This window comes from Trachurus japonicus, chromosome 14 (assembly GCF_045865225.1).
Source record: "Trachurus japonicus isolate A0001 chromosome 14, Traja_1.0".
NCBI lineage: Eukaryota > Metazoa > Chordata > Actinopteri > Carangiformes > Carangidae > Trachurus > Trachurus japonicus.
This window is the reverse complement of record NC_140920.1, coordinates 23,069,734-23,090,089: the sequence shown is the minus strand read 5'-3', so window position 1 is coordinate 23,090,089 and position 20,356 is coordinate 23,069,734. Positions and strand designations below refer to the sequence as shown.

The window sequence follows — 20,356 nt, the reverse complement described above, 5'->3', positions numbered from 1 at the left end:
AGTATTATGGTCGTTTTGCTTTGGCTCTGTAAAGTGCTGACTCTCAGCTTTGATTTGAAGATGTGTTTTTTTAACCACAACAAATGAACCATGTGGAAAATTTTGTTCTTTTAAGGCTGATACAAATCACAGTGGCACCACTGACCCAGCAAATTGCTACTGCACTCTCACCCATATTATTCATCCCCAGAAACAGAGGTAAAAGCCAGATAACTGTATCTCTCTAGTGCATTTTGATTGTCCGTCTTTTCCTATGACCCACCTGTAGGATGTCATCCTTCACTCAGTGTCATGTATTTGTCAACTCTAAAATGGATTGTTGTAAAATAAATGTGGTTTAATAGTTTTTTTTCTTTGTTTTAATTCTTCAAAAATAAATAAATAAATAAATAGTACTGTGCAAAAGTTTTAGGCAGGTGTGGAAAAAAAGCTGAATGCTTGATGGAAGTATTTTGAATTTTTTTTTTTTTCATCAATTAACAAAATGCAGAATCAAGAGACGAGAATCCTAAATTCAATCAATATTTGGTGTGACAACCCTTTGCCTTCAAAACAGCATCAATTCTTCTAGGTACTGTAGGTACACCTGCACACAGGTTTTGAAGGACATGGGCCGGTGTTTTTTTCCAAATATCTTGGAGCTCCTCAGATCCTTCTGTCTCTACATGTAACCCCAGACAGACTGGATGATGTTGAGCTCAGGGCTCCGTGGGGGGAGGGAAGGCGACACTATCACTTCCAGGACTTGCAGGACTTACAGTACTTGTTCTTCTTCTTTATGCTGGTGATGGTTCTAAATGACACCGGCTGAATGTTTGGGGTTGTTGTGAATAAATTTGGGTCCAATCATACGCCTCACTGATGGTATTGCATGATGGATAAGCATTCTGACTTAACAGCATTTTTTCACGCCTGCCTAAAACTTTTGCACAGTAGTATATTATATATATATATATACACTATATATTGTATATATATATATATATTTTTTTTTTTTTTCATGAATCAGACAGTTTGTGCATCTGATGACAACCAGGCTGTTGCACCAGCCATGTGCTGAGCTGAGAGTAGAAGCTACAGTATAACGTTATGAAATTGCACCACATGAGTAAGTTACAACAATGAGTAACAATAAAATGTACACCTCCCCCAGGAGGTTGAATAGCTCTTTGTTAACTGTTGCCATAGTGAAAGAGAGTGTGCTGACAAGTGATGCAAAAAAAAAAGAGGAACATTTTGTTTGAAACTGGGAGCACATTTCCTGTGACAGACTGCATTTTGATGATGGCGACATGCATGCTCAGCTTTGTGCTGTACAGTTACTTCATGCTGCTTCAGTTCATTTAAGCTGGTGCCACTTCGTTGCTTGTAACAGGAATCTGTTCTGGTTAAGTTGCCAACTGTATCAGACTTGTCAGAGTTGTCAAGGTTGAAATTTTCCAAAGATTCTCCTTGATGTTCGTATTATCTCAGACAATATTTATGTTTGGTACAACCATCATCAATGTTGTGAAAGTATACAAAGCAAATATGCTGGAAAAATATCATGTAGGCCTCCTCATTGTGTCTCAAAGGTTCCAACTGCGTACTGATACTGTATATGGTTGCTGTATTAAGTATTAAGATGGGGCTAATTAGTAAGATAGAAAAGAATTGTATGAAACAATGAGTAACTTGATTTTACACTGACATGTGTCAGTCAGTCTGAGACGGTGTGTTTTGATGTGGTTAGTCCACCTGAATCACACAGTCACATTTTCTGTCCATACACCAACAATAAACAATCAATATGAGGAGAAATCTCATCCACATGTAAGTCACAGCAGAGGTGTGACTATATCTGGTTCAGATAAAAGACGTACTGTAAGTGCAAACCTCTCCTTCTTATTGTTATATGACTGGCACTATTGATTTCTCCTTGGGCCTTCCTGTAGCTAATGAACAAATACTAGACCTGTTTTCAAGGTGCTGTCAAATGACATTTTAGAAGACAAGAGAAAAATACTAGCTGAGTGGAGGAAGACAGGTTAAGAAAATGTCTGGGCAATGGCAAGGCCAGCTCTAACAAAGCACCTCAGTAACACACTGACCCTCAATGTCATTTTCCAATTTACAACTAGTCACTAGAATTTTTAACTGACAACCTGAAAATCAGCTCTTGGATTTAAAGTAAAATAAAATACAATTTAATCACAGCTCAGAATAAAGATAAGGTGTATTGACCGCACTGATAAACCATCAGAGTGTAGAAAGAGTGGGGTGACTTACAGCGGACTTCCAGGTACATGTGCTTGCTGTCCTGACCGATGGAGTTGCTGGCGGTGCAGAGGTACTCGCCGGCATAGGTGAACTGGATGTTTTTCAAGGTGAGGGAGGAAACCCGTGCGTGGCTACGTACCACAATATTTCTATCAAGGCTCTATAAAGAAGAAAGGAAAGAAATTATTCTCAATTACACAGCCTAGATTCTGAGATTCACTAGAGTTGTTGTTCATTAGAGCTTTTATACGTGTTGGAGTAAAAGCAGTTTCACATAAAAATGTGGGGGGGTTATAGGTATACAAACAAACATCCCGATTTTTAATTCACAAAAACAAAACAAAATTGTGGCTAACACTTTTTCGGACAGGTGATAACAACTGCGATGAGCTTAGACAGGTGATACAAAAAGACAATTGTGCACAAATTGGATTTTTGTGTTAGAAAAAACAACAAAAACAAGGATAAAGCTGGTGTTATTGTCCATTTTTCTTATTGTATGGTGAGTGTCACAGAGAGAGTGGGGAAGTTGGAAAGCACAAAAATTAAGAACAGTGTGTTTTTTTGTTACAAACAGATTCATAAAGATCATAGAAAGCTTTCTGTCTCTCACACAGACAACAGTAACAACAGCACATTCAACATCATTGATTCTGAGATACTGTCTCTGCTTCAGCCTGAATAATCAGTGAGCACATAAAGCCCAAACCAATAAACTTCAAACTATCACAGTACGTCGATTACTGCTCTTGCCATTCAGCAGCCCAGCTGCAGTTTTACACACAGTCTAACTACAGCATGAACACTGTATTCACAGTTGGGACACGTGGCTTATTGAACCTGCTTTTTATTTTCCTTAGCAGATCATCTTCATTGCTGCTGTTTGCAGGGTCACTGAGGATGTGATCCTTCTTATTCAGAGCCAGCTCTCAGGGCAGGTGTGTAGATGACATCCGAGTTCACCCTCACTTGGCTCTTTAATCATACGCTGCAACCTGGCTGGATCTTAATAATGGTGTGCATGTTATCAAGTACAGAGGGTGAGGCCAAAGGACAGAATGCTTTGCTTCGTGCTCTGTCCTTTGTTCTTCCATGGTCACGTGACCATATCTGCACACAGTTTTCTGCTGTTAAATAAGGTGGTGCAAGTGGTAAAAGGTGAAATAAAGACATCAATAATAAAGAGGAGCAATGTAGCAGCAATACAGCAACAGCTTTTCTTTCCTCTGGGTGACACACAGTCCAAACCAACAGGGGACATACATCTTCTGCCGAGCTGCCATGATTTTCTATGAATATTTCAGGCGTTGCAGGTGCTTCAGCATTTATGTTTGATAAATTATTGAATATTTGTTGTATTAGCGTTATGGAATGAACTCTTATTCCTTTCCATAACACAACGATGCAGATATGGCAGAAATATTTCTGCAGTTTACTGAATATCTGAGGGAGTGTCCTGGAACATTTGGAAAGGGCAGCATTAATCTTGTCTTACTGCAGTGACACAGGAAGGAGCTGCACTGGGAACACTGTTGCAATGTAAACGGGAATAACATTAATAGAGAATAATGCTTTAATGAAACAACAGAGGTGAACAGACCAGGGTTTATTCATTAATTCCAATGACTAATTTTAATTATACAACCCTGACTCGTCATCAGATTAATTATACAGTAGACAGTGGACCTTTAATGGAAAGCATGGGAATGATTTCTCTCACTGTCCCTACCGCTTTGCAATGTGGCACAACTGACATTAAGTTACATAACCCGTCAATACATGTGTTTGTCTTATATATTTTGTCCTATAATTATAATACAGGGAGAGTGCTAGCCTGCCTCTGTGCAGGCCTTGTCTGCCAGTGATGCAGGAAGCATAGTCAGTTCACTCATTATATGTGCTGCCTGCCATTATATTTTCATTAAAGTTATATTAAAGTTGACACAAGGTGAGATTTACTCAGCAACCACGGAGAAAGTATCTTTTACTTTGGGGAGAATTTTTTTTATTTATTTTATTTTTCTGTCATCACATCTCCGCCTACACCACCTACAGCTTTACTGATTTAATAAAAAAAGATATTAATGCTGCATATGTCACACTTGATTTTTGTAAATACTAAATACTCAAGAGGAAAAGCTGCTCATATGAATATTCTAATTATTATGAGGAGGGTTTGCAAAACTTTTCCGCTCCAACCTGGCAACATGAAGCTCAAAGTTTGTCAGCAGTTGACATAAAACACAAACATCTAAGGAATCGACTTATTATGACTAACCAGGTTATTAACAAGACTGAGAGTCAACAGCTGACATCTGCAGCCGTGTGGGACTGCGCTTTGGAACTGTGGTGAGTTCACTAACTATCATCAGTACGCTAATATACTTACACTGAAAATGTCAACATCTTTTTGGTTGTTATTTTCAGAGATAGACATTTAGTCAGGCCTTGTTTTGTTTTATTATTTCAATCGTTTGACACAACCACCTTAACCCTTCCTTCCCCACACTTTCAATTATTGTTTTGGAACTTTGTGTTTAATAGAAAACAAACTGCCTTTTTTTGATGCACTTGTACGTTGACTCTTTAGTTATTTGACTATTATGTGTTTTACAGTACACAAAGGGACATAACATTAATGTATTTAGTACTGATCTGACAATGGCACCAAGTCAGGAGAATCAACAAAGTTTTTAGAATTCCTCCTGCAGTAGACATGGATTTGTGTGTGAACTGTGAACAATTACATTTAGAGCTTGTTACATGTATGTAAACTGGTCATAAGATTGAAGGTCTTGGCTTATACAGTAATTAAAACACCTGCAGGGAATAGGGAGCTAACAACACATCTGCTTTCAGCACAGCCTCCTCAACAATGCCAACATTTAGAAATGTATTATTCCTATTTCCTACAGTGGCAGAGGACGATTAGACTAATGAAAGTAGAACTTGTGGAGGTAAGACTGACAGGGTCCTAAAATGGCCACTGTACTGTATCTAGAATACAGCTCATGATTAATTTGTTTCAATTTGAGGGATGGGCCCTCTGGCAGGATGTGACAAATGGAGGAATACTCTTCAGAGATAACCTGGAGGCCAGACTGGACCTGCACCTCCTCTCGAAATCCAGACATCTGCCAAACCTAATGGTCCATTTGAGTGGTCCTTGCCCACTAGTGAAGAATGTTGTTTTTTAGGGACACCCGAGGCTTTAAGGAGCTGAATTAGAGTCATGCAAACCATGAATATAAAATACAATGTCCTCAGTTTCCTCAGTCCACCTGGGGACCTATGCTTTGCATATCATCCCCTGCCTCACTCTGTTGTGTCATTTCTGTCGGCTCTCTAATAAAGCTTTAAAAAATTCCATTATGTCTAAGCAGTTCATCTCAAACCCTACAAAATATTAAGGTGAGACAGGCTTCATTACATCCCAGTTTTCAGGATGACTTTTGATGTAGCACTTCAGTTCATAATAGACACAAGAGATAAATAGGTAGTAAATAGAGCACTTTTTAACCAATCCATTTATCTGTGAGTGGCTTCACTGAACAGATATCTAAGCTGTCTGGGCCTTTCTTCCTTGATCTATATCTTACAGCTGCATTTCGTCTAGTCTAAGTGGTACAGTATATAAAAATCACAGACACACTTGAGTACAATAAAAAATGAATACAAGACGGTGACGTGATCTTTTTGGACTTTATGACAAGTACTGCTTGCATGCTCTCTTCAGCACTGCTTAAATCAATGGCTTTCAGCTGCAGACAGGTGATCACAATCAGTCCCTGGTCTTGTTAAAGTACCATGCTGCTTTCTCAAGTGCACCTCTTGATGAAATAAAGACTCACTGTAAAAACTTAGCAGGTTTCTCCAGCAAAATATTACCTTTCAGGTTATAAATGGTTACTAATCATATAATGTCTGCTTGTTAGCAGCCTATGATTAATCACCATCACAGCTGGTCTAAGCCAATGAATTTGTGCGACCCAAAATCTCTTAATTAATTACTCTTGATTGGTTTGATCCAAGCCGTGCAATTAAAGCTGTGTTCATCAACGGCTGATTTTCTATAGTGGGCCTAATCAAAATATTTACCGCTGTAACATTTCTGTCTCTGCTGCACAACTACTGACTGATAATATCTGAAGTTACAGGAAATATGAGACAATGTGCAAAGTCGGTTCTGTGACATCCCTGATAGAAAGCTTTTCTATCAGGTAACTCTCTAACTGCCATCATCCTGTAGAGACAAACACTTAAAGTTTAGTGGAAGCCAATGAGCAAAACAACATTGGACAGAGACAATGATCATTAAACTACACTACAAACACTTTTCTCTACTGGCAACCATCTACTGAAGTACATTTAACTAAACTTTACTTCTAATAACAGCTGGTAATCTTAAACTTCAAAAAATAACCTACAGGAAAAACACCATCAGGAAATAATGACAAGTCATTACATATTGTACCGTATATCCAAATGAAGAGCAGGTTGTAGTGTAGATTTTACAGTCAGCAGTGTCCAGTAATGTCCAGTAAAGTACATTATAATCATTAATAAAGTGACTTTAACTGTGTTTTTCAGACTCATCAATTACAAAACTTAAAGATTAAAAACATTGAACAGTCACATGATGCAGAATTTGAAGTACATGTAAATTTGCAAAGCTGCAGAAGTAATTCAGTCACTGACTGATTAAAAACCAGAAAAACACCAGATGTAAGAACTCATTTCTCATTTTCACATTGAAGCTTGGTTGGGTAAATTATTTCCATGAGTGAAGTTAGGTTGTTATATTGTGTCCTGTCTAGAGGCAGTGGTTGTTATTTTGTTTAGACCAAGAGTCTGCATGTTTTATTTAACTATAGCAAGGGCAGTTTGAGACTTATAATTAAAATACTCTTATTAACATTTCCAAGTATGATTCTCATAAAAAAATACTTGTAACAAGTGTTTAAAAGAACTAAATCTTGAACCCCTGAGATGTTTGCACCTGAAATAAACAAACCACAAATGGACTTCCATCTTCCTCCTCCACAGTGTTTGATATCGGACATAGAAATCTCAGGGAGGGATACCTCAAAGCCTGGACAAACAAAACCAAGACTCTCTTCTACCTCTACAGTCAAGTGTTTCATCTGACCCAGTAAGACAGCTTCAGAAATGAGGCCCCAGGTGTTTTGACTTTGCTTAGAGTTAAGGATTCAGCTGTTATTGAGTGGGGGTTCAGTCCAAACATGCAGACTCTTTGGTCATGACAGCAGGCTACACCATTTAAAACCACTCTGTTAAGATTTAGTACAGCTCGGTGAATTGGGGCCGTCCCTGGCCCACAACAGAGCAGACAGTGTTTTCTATGTGAAGTCGCACAGCTGCTGGTCTACCAACAAACCAGTGCAGGAATTTGTTTCTTCCCTGAATCAAGCAAAGTCAGAGAACTAACCAGACCATGCAGCAGGAAATAAAGAGCATGCTGTGTGGCCAGAAAAGTGGAACATCTACTCTGAGATATGTGACTGTCTCTGCATGTCGAGATGGAATTCATCGACAAAAATAAACAGGGACACGTAAATAGGGCAAATCTAAATGTGTACTGGAACTAAATGGATTCAATGTACTGTACTACGTGGCTAATGGTCTACATATTTGGTGCGCAACTAAATGTAGTGCACATTAAAATGTGGGCTTACTGACAACACTTCTGCTCTGCAATAATAAAATAAAGGGGTGGTCTACTGTGGGAGACTGGACTATCACAACTAGAGTCAGGCTACAGTGACTAGTAGCCATACCTCATATTTGTCTGGTCGCGTCCAAGCCTAGAACGAACAAACACAGAAGAAGCAAAGACAAACAGCAACACAGAGCAGCACAGTAAGCTTTTGTCAAGGACCCACACAGAGTGACTGCAGACTGGATTTACCTGCAGGAGATGTGCAATGATTTTATATTTTGAAGGACCAAACTGGTGAATTTGAACGTCTTGGCCCATTAGCTACAAAAACAAACTCACTACACTGCTGCTAATCATTTCCTGGAAATATCAGGCTGCATTTTTTTGTCTTCCAGGTAGTTTTTGATTCACATCCATTTTCTAAATTGTAGGGAAATCAACTTGCAGTGACTTTGAAATCATTGCCAAGTGAGTTGGGTGATCCATCACGGTGAATTATGACGTATTGTTGACGGTAAAATAAGGCACCAAGCAACAGTGAGGTAACTTTGATGAAAACTAATGCAGACACACAATGAGTGTGCTTCCAGACAGCGAGCTGCTGCCACCGCCGCCTCTTGTTTTGTTCATTATAAACATCATGGCAGCAGAAGTGCCAGAGGTTAGCAGCAGGGGCAGCAGCATGGAGGGGGGAGGGGGGGCTGCTGTCTGAGCTCCTGATGGTTCAACTTTTTCCGCTTGGCACCTCTGCTCAGGTGCTGGCTTTACGGTTCCAGAGATCTCTTCATCAGCACACAGTCTGATTATCCTGTATGATGCCATATTGATAACCATTTCTCCAATTCTAAGCTACAACGCAGTGAGTTCAGCTGCATGATGGGATTATAGCAGGTGAGCAGCGGATAGCAGCAGACTGCTGTGTACAGGCTGGTGGGATTGGAGGTGGCCAGGAGCCACGGCCACAGCATTACACCTCGATGCTGCCAGGTCAGAACAGAGGCGGCAGATGTTGCCAGGCAGCGACAGTGGTGGCAACTGCTCGCTATCTGAAAGCACCTCAATGCTTAATGTGATAGATCATCCAACTCAGGTGTCAGGTCTGTGTGATGTTTGCCTGAAGGTTAGGAGAGCATATCCTAACATTTACAACACTGTAACAAGCTTGGGGAAGCACAGCAGTAACATAGATGTATAAACACTGGCACTGTTCTCACAAAGAGAAAGCTATATACTGTATAGATACACAATAACCAGAAACACTGAGTGATATGTTTTTGTTCTGCCAACTTACATGGCTTACGATTAATTATGTAACAAATAATTTGCTATATCGAATTTAAATATAAAAAACATGCTAATTAAAATGTGACATTATAAAGTTCAAGGTTTTATTAAGGTGAAACAGATTGTTCAACCAAGGTCAGGATTTCTGGTTTGGCACTTCAGCTGCAGTCAGGGAATTTACAGAGCTGGTCAACATGCCAAACTGGAGCATATTTTCCTGAAGCAGCACGAAGCCTTCTCACTCAGTTATTAATTAATGTACTGTAATAAGAGATAATTTGCAGGCACACTAAAGAAAAAAGGGCACGGAAACTAATTATGAGTGAGGCATTATGGCTATCTGGGGACTGTTTTTCTAATCAGTGCCCTTCTCATCGTGGCATTCTATGTTTTGATTAACTCATTCATTTATGTACGGAGCTGTGGCATGCTCCACTCTTTCCCTTTGTTAAGAACAGCTACATTCAGATACTTCTAATCTCATGGGTTGAAAAGGTATATGATATGAACGGGAAAATGCTAAAATCCCCTCTCAAGAGATGATACAAAGATACCATCCACTTCACTACACCTACAAAACATGGACTTTGAAAAGAGGCAGCAGCAGCCAGTAAAACGTCTGCTCCATCATTGCACATCATTATGATTATGTCTGCACTATTTGCGCTTGTAAAGGAGAATGTGAATGGCGCTCAGAGCATGGAAAACACATGGAACAGACCAATGATGAATGACGATCCAATGAAAATTAGTAACAGCTATTACCAAGTGATCGGCGGAGTTTTCTGATTACAGCAGCATTAGATCACAATTGATCTGACAGCGGTGGACAGGAAAGAGAAGGATGATGACAGCCGGCGAATGAAAGAAGATACTCTGTGACAACTGTGAGTTGCAACGGGCAATATTCAGATTCAGTAATTTGCAATGCAGCCATGAATACAGTGTGCCATGTGAACGCTTCCACGGACTGACAGTGATAAATGGCACAGTTAATAGGAAAAATGAGGGACACCTTAACTGATTCAAATTTCTAATTCTCCTCTGAAAATCCTCCAGCAGAACTGTGGAAGAGTCAAACACTCTACACTATCAGATAGATGATTTTATTATTTGTAGTCCCCCCCTTAAATGTAGAAATAAAAGGATTTGTCCTGTTTGGCCTTCGAGTTGAAAGAATATGTTGAACCAGAGTAGGAATCTTGTGCAGCAAACATACCACAAGCTTCTTCTGTCATTCTTTGTAAATCTGTGAAATGTTTATCACAGCAATGCCATTTGGTTTTTATACTTCCTGGCGTGAGATAGAGGTGGAGACATGCCACCAGAACAAACACTTGCACATGCGTTTCGACTTTTGGCAAGCAGCTTCACAAGACTGCATGAGGCTGAGCTGCATAGTCAGGTAAAAGTAATTCCTCCGCAGGCTGGAAATTCCTGATTTTATCCATCCTTGCTCAGCGCTTTTGTGTTCGTCCCAAGTTTTTTATTTATTTCTTTTTTACAGTAACTAAAATGCTCCCATGCTAATTCCGCTTAGTATTGAAATATTCTTGCTGTTTCATATACTTTCATATTATGTTGTTATTAACAATGTGAGTTTTTTCCTGACAAAAGAAGTTTTGAGGACCAAAGTAGTTTAATGACTATATTTGTATATATACACATATACACGCATTTGGTATAATATTTCTGAAATGCCATTATCATAGTTGATAAATGACTGAATGCATGCCACTGTTCGTCCCATGATTGATCTTAAAGCAAAAGGGGCCCAACTTTTTAGAGGTTCTAATAAAAGCAGGTGGTAGAGACACTGAGGGTAAAACTGAAACTTGACCAATGTGCAACCTTTTACTGTTAAATCAAAGAGAAAGCTACCAAACTGAAAAGCAATGCAGATTGTGACACATAGAAATTCAATTCATGGGAAATGCCTTAATAGCCCTCGATGAATGGTTGGACCCTGAGATGGCTGTTAAACATTGTGGTTTACTTGATGTTTCTGACACTATGTTATTTTTGTGAAATGCTGGGGATAATGCTTTGCCACCATATTCCATAATTTGAAATACTGACTGGCCAATTGCTCTGGTCTCATTTTGACAAGGACAGGGTTTCAAATGAGACTCTGCTGTGTTTTTATGCCCCTTTCACTTTCTTGTCATCTTCCTGATCATGTGATGACACAAATGACATCTCCCGTGAAATATAGGAACAAATTATCTTTTAATAACAAACGCATTTTAGTGTTGCACGTTATACATTTAAACTGGAAAGTCTCTAACTATTAGACATATTGACCTTGATTAAAAGATGAGCAGTAAGCCATATTCTACACTGTCATATCAAGCCATAAATAGAAGAAATGAACTACTGTAAATAACTGACTAAAAGTGTGTTCACAGTACTTCCCAGTATTGTGCGTGTGCGTGGCTGCAGCTTGACGTTTATTTCTCTTTGACATGGCCGTCTATCTGTGTCCAAAACACATTAAGGAGGCACAGGCTTCACTGGGTAACCTACAGCTTCATTGCCCTGCTGCACTGTTTATCCCACTGAGAATTGCACTTCAGCTTTTAGTATAGTTTATTTCATTTGAAACAATTAGAGGGAGGACTAAATGTCACCTGTAACACAATCAAACACAAAACTTCTATTGTGCTCCTTGATGTAAAGTCAGCACAGACAGAGGAGTCCACATGCAACAAGAAATACAATATAAATCATCAATATTAATTCTGTTGTTGACAGTGAAAAAGACTCCAAACCAAATTCTATTATCATCATTCTGTTATCAATTGAGTGATGTTTGCCAAAATCTACAGTGCTGAGCTCTTTAAACAAAGATTTAACATGTTGTTGGTTTTGGTCTTTACATGGGATTTGCTGACAAAAAGAAATACACATACTGATGGCCAGCCTTGTTTATCCTAATTAATAGAGAGAATTGAGATATCAAATCTTACTGGCAAAATATCTTCATCATGAGCTTTTTTAGTTTAATACAGTTAAATCAAGATAGAAGAGTTCATGGTGATATTTGGTGTTTAAAATTGTCTAACATGGCAGCTTTAAGACACAATTCACAACAGTGCAGTTGCAGTAGCTGACTGCAGCTGGGCAGAGCTATGAAGTAAAGTGGGCCAGCGTGGCCTAAATATTGTGCAACTGAGTCCCTTCTGGTCCTATGGGACCTAACAGGACAGGTGCTTTCACTGCACTTACTGTATGTGTCTCCAAGAATAGTGCAGCTATTGTTACATGCATGCATCATTTATAACACCACATAACAACCATGTCTGATAACTGCTTTTTATACTGACAATTTTCTTCTGAGGCAGTGTGCAAGAAAACAAAAGAGACAAGGAGGTTGAGCAAAAAACTAAAACTATAAGTGAAATCTTAACTTTGTTTTCTCTGTACTTCATAATGCTCACGAACCGGCGGCCAGTGATTTCAGTGCTGAGAGGTGATAACTCACTGGTTTACCTCATGTACAATTAGCTACTTTGATAAAAAATGAGTGTATTGGGAATTACAGGGAGTGATTAAAAATATAGCACAGATTTCAAGGACATTACAGCTAAATCACCTTTGGTATTGTTATAATATCATTTTTTATAATTTTTTTTTTCTTTTTTGCCATGTATTATCATGTCCTTGTGGCCGATTAGCAAATCTTCCAAGGCCCAGGACCAGTCAACAACTTACTTAGTACACAGTAACCTAACTTACATTATGATCAAAAATAGCATGTGGATTATTTATTTCTTTTTTTTGCAGTATCAATGCCAAATTAAGCACCAAAAACATATGAAGGGTCCTTCCACAAGCCTCCGAGAGACAGCAAGGTAATTATCTTAATACTGTTTACTGCATTCACAGCAGAAAATTACCTCGCTAAAGTGACTAATCCATCTACTGCTCACATGATGCATGTTGTCAGAAAAGACCGTTAAGATGGATTTTTCAAAATTATACCATTTTAATGAGCTGATAAGAGCACAATAATAGCCCAGGGATGAGATTCTCTTGTCAGGCTGGCAACTGCCAACATGCTGAGACCACTGTAACGGAGAAAATGCACAGGATGGTATTCATTGCTCGCACATTTCCAGAAGCTTTTCACCATGTTCTATAGCCGAAGCTTTAATCCAGTGTTATCTCCTGCGCTCCTGAAGGACACTAAGAAAAAAAAAACCAAGAGATACACGTACGCATGACAAAGATGTATAACCCTCACTTGGCTTTATGTGCAGAGACTTCTTTGCTCTTATATCATGTTCACAGTGAGAAAAAGTGCCCACTCATTTCCAGAGTGGATTATCACAGCATTTTGCCAGAGAAGCATAACTGTGCTCAAAACAATCGGATTTTGAGATAGATGGTGACTCAGGCCTCCTGGCTTGTAATATGGCAATAATTAAACTAGTTTCACTGAAATCATTTCCACTTTTCAACTCATTTTCACTTAATTTTCTGAAAATGTTGAGCCTTTTTCATAGTCGTTTCACAATGATTTTCCTTTTTAAATAGGAATGATTAATAGGGAGTGAAGCAGAGTGTTAGATGTACTCTGAACAACGCTGGGGAGTATCACGGCATGGCACTGCCTGGAAATTGGTTTCATGCCAATCTGCACCCTCCCCCCTTTAGCATTCATGATGGAAAAGTACAAAATCATTAATGCAATTCTAACAGTATTGCAGAAGGCTGTCAAAAGAGATGGTCGAATCCAAGCTTGTTTGTTCGAAGCAAAAATTCAAGATTGGTGTAAGAAGCACAGTGAGCAGTTTGAAGTGATTGGCTTTTAATGATCTGAGATGAGAAGGGCCAGAAAGTGCGTTAACTGAAATCACTGTGAGACTGAATGAAAAATGCAGCGACTTAACAGTTCAAACATTAATGTCAATGCTGGTGGATGTGTTAGCTCTGTGATGGATTAGAGTCGTACTCTGGGTTTGTGAAATAAATGACAATTTGGCAGAGGTTTGTCAACAACAGCAACTCCTCCAGGAGTCCAGCCACGTACAACTGTTTACCGGGGCCTGTTCGGTTTTGCCAAAAATAGTGCAGGTCACTATGGACAGCTGGCTCGCATAATCTTGCAGGAGTTTATTCAAGCTTTTGACAAACTGAGGCTTTTAGGATTAAATTAAATATGTTAGATATTTTTTATTATATTGCAAAATGCAAAGCATCCATCCATATTTATGTGTGTATACTAAAATGTGGACGAGTGCTTTATTATATTTTACTACTAATATATTGTAAATAATCAACATTGAAAAGTTAACAGAAATTAAATTCTATCATAAATGAATACAGTCCCCTGCGCCACCCACCCACCCAAGTGTGCCAGTACTAAAGGACACTCTGACCTTTCTATCTTGAGTGCCTGTACTCCCAAAGATAGTTGATTGACTTCTGTTGTTATTTAATGATGTCGGGACTGGAATTCGGTATCAGCCAAGACTCAGCAGAGCCTCAAGTGTAGATTCTTTACGACATAATGGCTTTCACATCAGGACATGAAGATGCATCTGTTTTGTAAACACTTGGTCTATGTTTGAATAAGCAGAAAGTTTAAAAGTGCCTTTCTCCATTTTAAAATAACAGAATGTAATTACCTGCTGTCCTTCACTGAACTCCTTGCTCTCAAAGCTCCAGGAGATGGTGGGGGTGGGGTCGCCAGAGGCCTCGCAGGTCAGGGTGACTTGGTCATCAAACTCGGAGGCAGTCTGGTTATTCAGGTAGGTGATCTTGGGTTGCACTACAAAAAAGACCCCAAATCATTACTGACACATGACTCCCTGTGCAGCTTTGTACTTATCAGCAACTGCAGTTTGTCCACACAGGAGGTTTTAGGTTCAGACAGACTGTTTGCTGTTATCAGTGTGGAAAAACACCCTTTATTCTTTTGTTTCTTAACACTTGGTGGCAACGTATGAACCTGAACTGCCTTAATTTCTCCTCCAGCCCAGGTGCAACATTAGTATTAATTTCATGTTTCTAAGGATTAATTTTCTTTAACAGCTTGTGTCTGTTTTTCAGAGTTGGTGTGCAGTGGACGTATCAGAGATAAATGTTTGCTGCTAACAGCTGCCTGCCTTCATACAGCTGCTGGTACAGGTGTGCATGGAGTTTGTGGGCTACAAAATCAAAACAATCAGCTACAAGGAACTTAAAAGCCTTTGCAGAGCTGCTGCAGAATTGGCTGATCACCATGAGTCACACCTTTGACGTTATATTGTAATTTATCCCCAAAACATTGATTAGCGCATATTTTAATGGCTGTTAAACTCAATAATGTATACATCCAGTCTTCATTAGAGCCGTGGTTTCATACTCCCTCGATATACAGTAGAATGGAGTTGCATGCAAATTATTATGGAAGGCTGGTGCAAATTTCCATGTGAAGAGAAAGTGTGATATCTTTGAATGTCCTAAGGGTTGGCTTAATTAGTTTGCAATAGGACAAGCTTTTCTTTAAACTGTATGCTTCACGCTGTGTAAACCTGCACACAGACACTGGAATAGCTGTTGAGAAGTGTACAGGACATGTCAATAAGTACAAAGCAGAGGGCCAGAGAGGAAGAAAAAGAGCCACAGCGTACTTTGTGGCATAGAAAGCGAATGGAGTTATTCTCTTACCGAACACATTCAGGCTGACTTCCTCAGCTTTCTCTCCTGCCTTGTTCTTGGCGATGCAAGTGTAATCTCCTTCATCCACTTTCTTGACATCTTTTATTACTAATTCTGAACCATCCTCGTTCAGGCTGTACTTATCACCCGTTTCAAGGACAATGTTGTTACTGTAGAGGGAAAAAAAGAAGAAAAAGACATGGTGGAGTTCACATCATAAAGCGTTTGCTTACTTAAGGGGCCTACAAATGTGGTTCTTAGCTCTCTGACTAGGATCTGCTTGGAGTTTTACCTGAGGACGAGAGCAGTGGGCACATAAAAACGGCAAGGAGACCACAAAGGCAGTCTAGTTCTCTATGCCTCTGAGAACATCTCCAATATTTCTACAGCTTTTGTTTGCCTCAGCTCTCCTTTAGCCCTTACATCTGTATTTTTAAGGAGGCCATGCACCAGTTTGATGATGAAGCATGTTTTTCCCAGTCTCAACACCCCTTTTTCTCTTGAGAACCAGAACTTTGCCGGAGGTCAGAATCCTGTTTGTGGAGAATTAACTGTATGCCTGAGTAGCAGCCTTCCTGAAGCCTTTTGCAGGCAGACAGTGAATGACAGCCTTGTCAGCAGCCCTAGGAAACCAGAACAAATAGAGCTTTACCCCTCTCTGCTTTCCCACTGCCTCACCCATCTGTCCTCTCAACAACCCCAATGTCTGTCTTAACTATCTTCTGGACTGGACCTGCCTCTCACTATGTCTCAACACCCACAGCACACACAACTTGTGTTGCATTGGGAGACAGCTGTGAGCAGAATGTTCAATAGTCGTATTCAATCACATCTCAGCAAAAAAGCCTTATTTAATGATTTCTTTGCACACCAGCTTGACAGTGGTGAATGATGCATCATCGATATGAAAGTACATTGAACAAGCAGCTGTATAGTATGTACGGAAAAAATGTTGGTTATTGGTAAAACTGAGTATCACCAATGAGTACTAGTTACTTTCAATATCTATTGATATCCATAATCTTTGGGGGTTATATCTATGGCTGTGATTCATGCTTGTTCCTTTTTTAATTTAGTTCCACGAAGGTCATATACAGAAATCTTTAAAGCTTTAGATTCAAATAAATCTCTAATCCCAACCCCTATCTCTCCTCATCCCCTTTTTGTTAGCACAGAGCAATGTGTAAAATGAGGCAGGCTTCTCATTTCCAACCTTCCCTTATTCTTGTTTTAGCGCCAGACAACATAACCTCAGCTAATTCACGTTCAGTGTTTGTACTCTGCCAAACACCATTTGTCAGAAAAAGAGGCACTACTCTACAGCACCATGATATGAACAGGAGTGGATTATTTCAGAGCTCAGTGACGCCCCGAGTAATGTGTATATATCCAAAGAAACACCATTATCATACTAGTATTCACTCATCTCTGTAAACATAGATGGTGCTGCAGCATGAGCTTCACATCCAAGTGCTTTTAACCCAATGAAACCTTGCAAAATCAACTGTTGCTCATTTTTCATCTCTGTTGCCATTTTCTCTTAATATATACTGTGTTTTTTTCTTTCGTAATGGAAAACCTTTTTTATTTCATTTGTCGGCAGTTGTATAGTAGTTCCATCTCACTGTTTCTGTGTATAAATATTTAGTAACAGCTAAAGTCTGTGTAAGAAATTCACAAGTAAATCTTGTCAAGTTTGTATATGCATGAATCTGCACCCAGGTGCAAACTCAGTCGAGGTTTCCATACACAAGAGCGCCAGCCTCATAACCACACTAACAAGATCAAAATGGTTCACAATTAAATAGCATGTGCAGAGTGGAGATCTCCCTAATAATACTCATCAAAGCCTTTTTGCCCTTGTTATAGTCATGCAAATGTAATACATGCAAATCTCATAATTTCTCCCACACAACAATTTGTAGGCAAGGCTACACAAATAAATATGTATAGTCCGTTTACAGACACTTCTTATAACAACAACAACTCCCTGAGATTCACAATGTGCATATGCAATCCTTTTGAAGCTGCCACCAATCACGCTCAACAAACAGTTTGTCCAGACAGGCTGTGACAGCTTCACCTTCAAGCCACAGTTTAGTCAGAGTTTACATTGTTTCAACTCAGCCTTGATGAGAGGGCTCAATTTACAAACAGGCACCAAAGTGACCAGTTCTGGTGGATTACAGCTAAACCTGAAACAATGTGCACTTCTACTTGACACTCAAGTGCCCTTGTTTGGAGCACAACTTGATTTGTGCTTAAAAAAACCCTCTATATTCTTAGTTCAGGGAAGCAAGAGCTCAAACCAGCCGTTGTGTTTGAGTTTTATACAAAGGCTTCCAGAACGTAAGAGCGTTTTTCTACCAAACAATATGACTCAAATTTAATATAAAGCCACAAGTTAATTCAAAACTTTGTTTGTTCCCTCCAGTTGATTTGCAGGAAGAGTCACAATAGGGTTTTTTTGTGACTGTGTTTATATTGAGGTGTTGCCTTGAAATAATGGGGCTCACAGAGACTGAACCGAGAACACGCTCTTCACTGGATAAAAATCAATACATATGATTTTTTTTTAAAGAAATGACTGCATCTATTCTTTGTGTGAACACTTCATACCATCTGTCATTGTCTGCACTGCAGACCAAAGTCACATGGACTTCAGAGAATATGTTTTCTATTGTGTATTCACTATGGAGAGGATAACACATGCACAGGGCTGAAGTAGATCTCTTCCCTCACTGTGCGTGTGCACATTATTGTGAGCTCACTTTAAACAGTGTCATGTCCTCCTTGTGTCAGCACATGGCCTTTGTCGTTGTGTCCTGCAGCTGGAGACAGAGGGCAGCAACAAGCCAGCAACACCCCCAAAAACTGTCCACTTGATTACTACACAACCTTCTAACTCAGCTACGGGCCACACAGTGCATCCTGTTACTGAAGGCCATAGCCTTGTGTCATTGATAAAGGTTAACGCTCTACAGCTGAAAAATAAAATAAAGAAATGTTTATAAATTACTGAACTGAGCTGTAAATGTCAACTGCAGCATTTGCAAAGGTTCCTGGGATAAAATTCTTATAAATTAATAAAATATTCTCAGGAAAGAAGCTCCAGGGAGGCTATTTTTATGAAAGGACACAGAGATAACCCATCACTCTTTGCTTTACCTGTTTGAAAATTAATTCTCAGGAAAAAGTGTAATCCTGAAAAAGACCAGCATTGGTATAGCACTACAGTAGCACATGCAGCACCAAGTATATTGCATTGTAAAGTACTAGTGCATAATACAGAACTCCCCCTTTTTTTGCTTTAAATTATCAGGCAGCTTTTGTCTGTTTGGTGGACCCACACTGGGAGAAATGTTGTCTTGTAAAGATCTGTTGTACTGCTCTCAGAACTTTTGGACACTTTGTCTTTGAAGTTTCTGGTGCAGTGACATGGGAAGGTTAACTCAGCATCAGGTGTATAACTTTTTCTAATTCTTGACATCTTGGCTTTACTTAGTGGTGTTCCCCTTTGAGGTTGAGAAAAAAAATAGTAAGAGGTTCAGAATAAAACAAAGGGTTTAATTTTTTGTGACAGCTCAAATCTGCTCCTGATCTGATCCGGGGTAGATCTGTGAGAGAAACCCAACTATTGATCCTACAGAACTTATCAAAACAGGCTAAGAACGGCGGCAGAAGACGTACTGTGCCCAGGTGACTGTGGGTTCAGGGAAACCATCTGCATCACAAGCCAACAAAGCCACGCTACCAATGTCAGCTGTAGCATTGACCTCCGTCTGCCTGGCTCGGATGGTGGGAAGCACTGGAACAGAGATACAAAAAAAGAGGATTAATACTAGAAAACATATGAAGTTCACATACAGTGATTTAAAGTGTGTGTTAAATAGACAACTTTAAGATTAGTGCATTTAAACCTGCCACCTAGAGACAGTAGAAAGAACGTGGGGAAAAACATTAAGATTCATTTGATGCTGCCATTGAGTTCAGATGAATGTAAGTCATATTTAACCCCTTCTTTTTTAGCTCTGTCTTTGGTTTCTTCCAGCTCCTAAGACTAATATCTGGTTCTTTAGTGAATAATTGCCTCACTATGCTAACAACCTGTACACTCACTGTCTGACTGACATCTGGTACAGAGCAGGGAGTGCACAGTGGGTGTTTAGAGTATTTTTAAAACTGAAAACAGCACTATATCAATGCTATGAGAACATGAACTACCGTACAACCTTTAAGTTTGGAGATGATAAAGTTTTCAAGGACTGTCAATTGACTCAAATATTTATTTAATCATGATTAATAGTAAAAATAGTAATGTAAAAAGGAATGTGCATTAATCTGTTATTATTGCATTAACTTTGACAACCCTCTAAGAAACTCACTGTATGTGGACTATGAATGTTTGCACCAAGTTACATAATAACCTGGTCTGTCGTTTTCTGGGTATCTTGGTCTGGATCAAACAGAGGAGCTGAGCGACCA

General features: G+C 39.3%; 1 protein-coding gene across 8 annotated transcripts in view; it reads right to left on the bottom strand.

The window, feature by feature from the left end:
• Positions 1–20,356, bottom strand: part of ncam1a (neural cell adhesion molecule 1a) — a 242,817-nt gene that overhangs the window by 52,512 nt on the left and 169,949 nt on the right. For 4 of the 8 annotated variants that reach the window (XM_085798385.1, XM_085798379.1, XM_085798381.1 and 1 more), the window contains exons 6-10: positions 19,562–19,679; positions 15,881–16,041; positions 14,857–14,999; positions 8,058–8,084; positions 2,269–2,419 (exon numbers count right to left, since the gene is read on the bottom strand). In XM_085798385.1, the coding sequence (XP_085654511.1) occupies positions 2,269–2,419; positions 8,058–8,084; positions 14,857–14,999; positions 15,881–16,041; positions 19,562–19,679 (600 nt within the window). The remainder of the gene's footprint in view (positions 1–2,268; positions 2,420–8,057; positions 8,085–14,856; positions 15,000–15,880; positions 16,042–19,561; positions 19,680–20,356) is intronic. The other 4 variants (XM_085798386.1, XM_085798380.1, XM_085798382.1 and 1 more) reach the window with 1 other exon arrangement.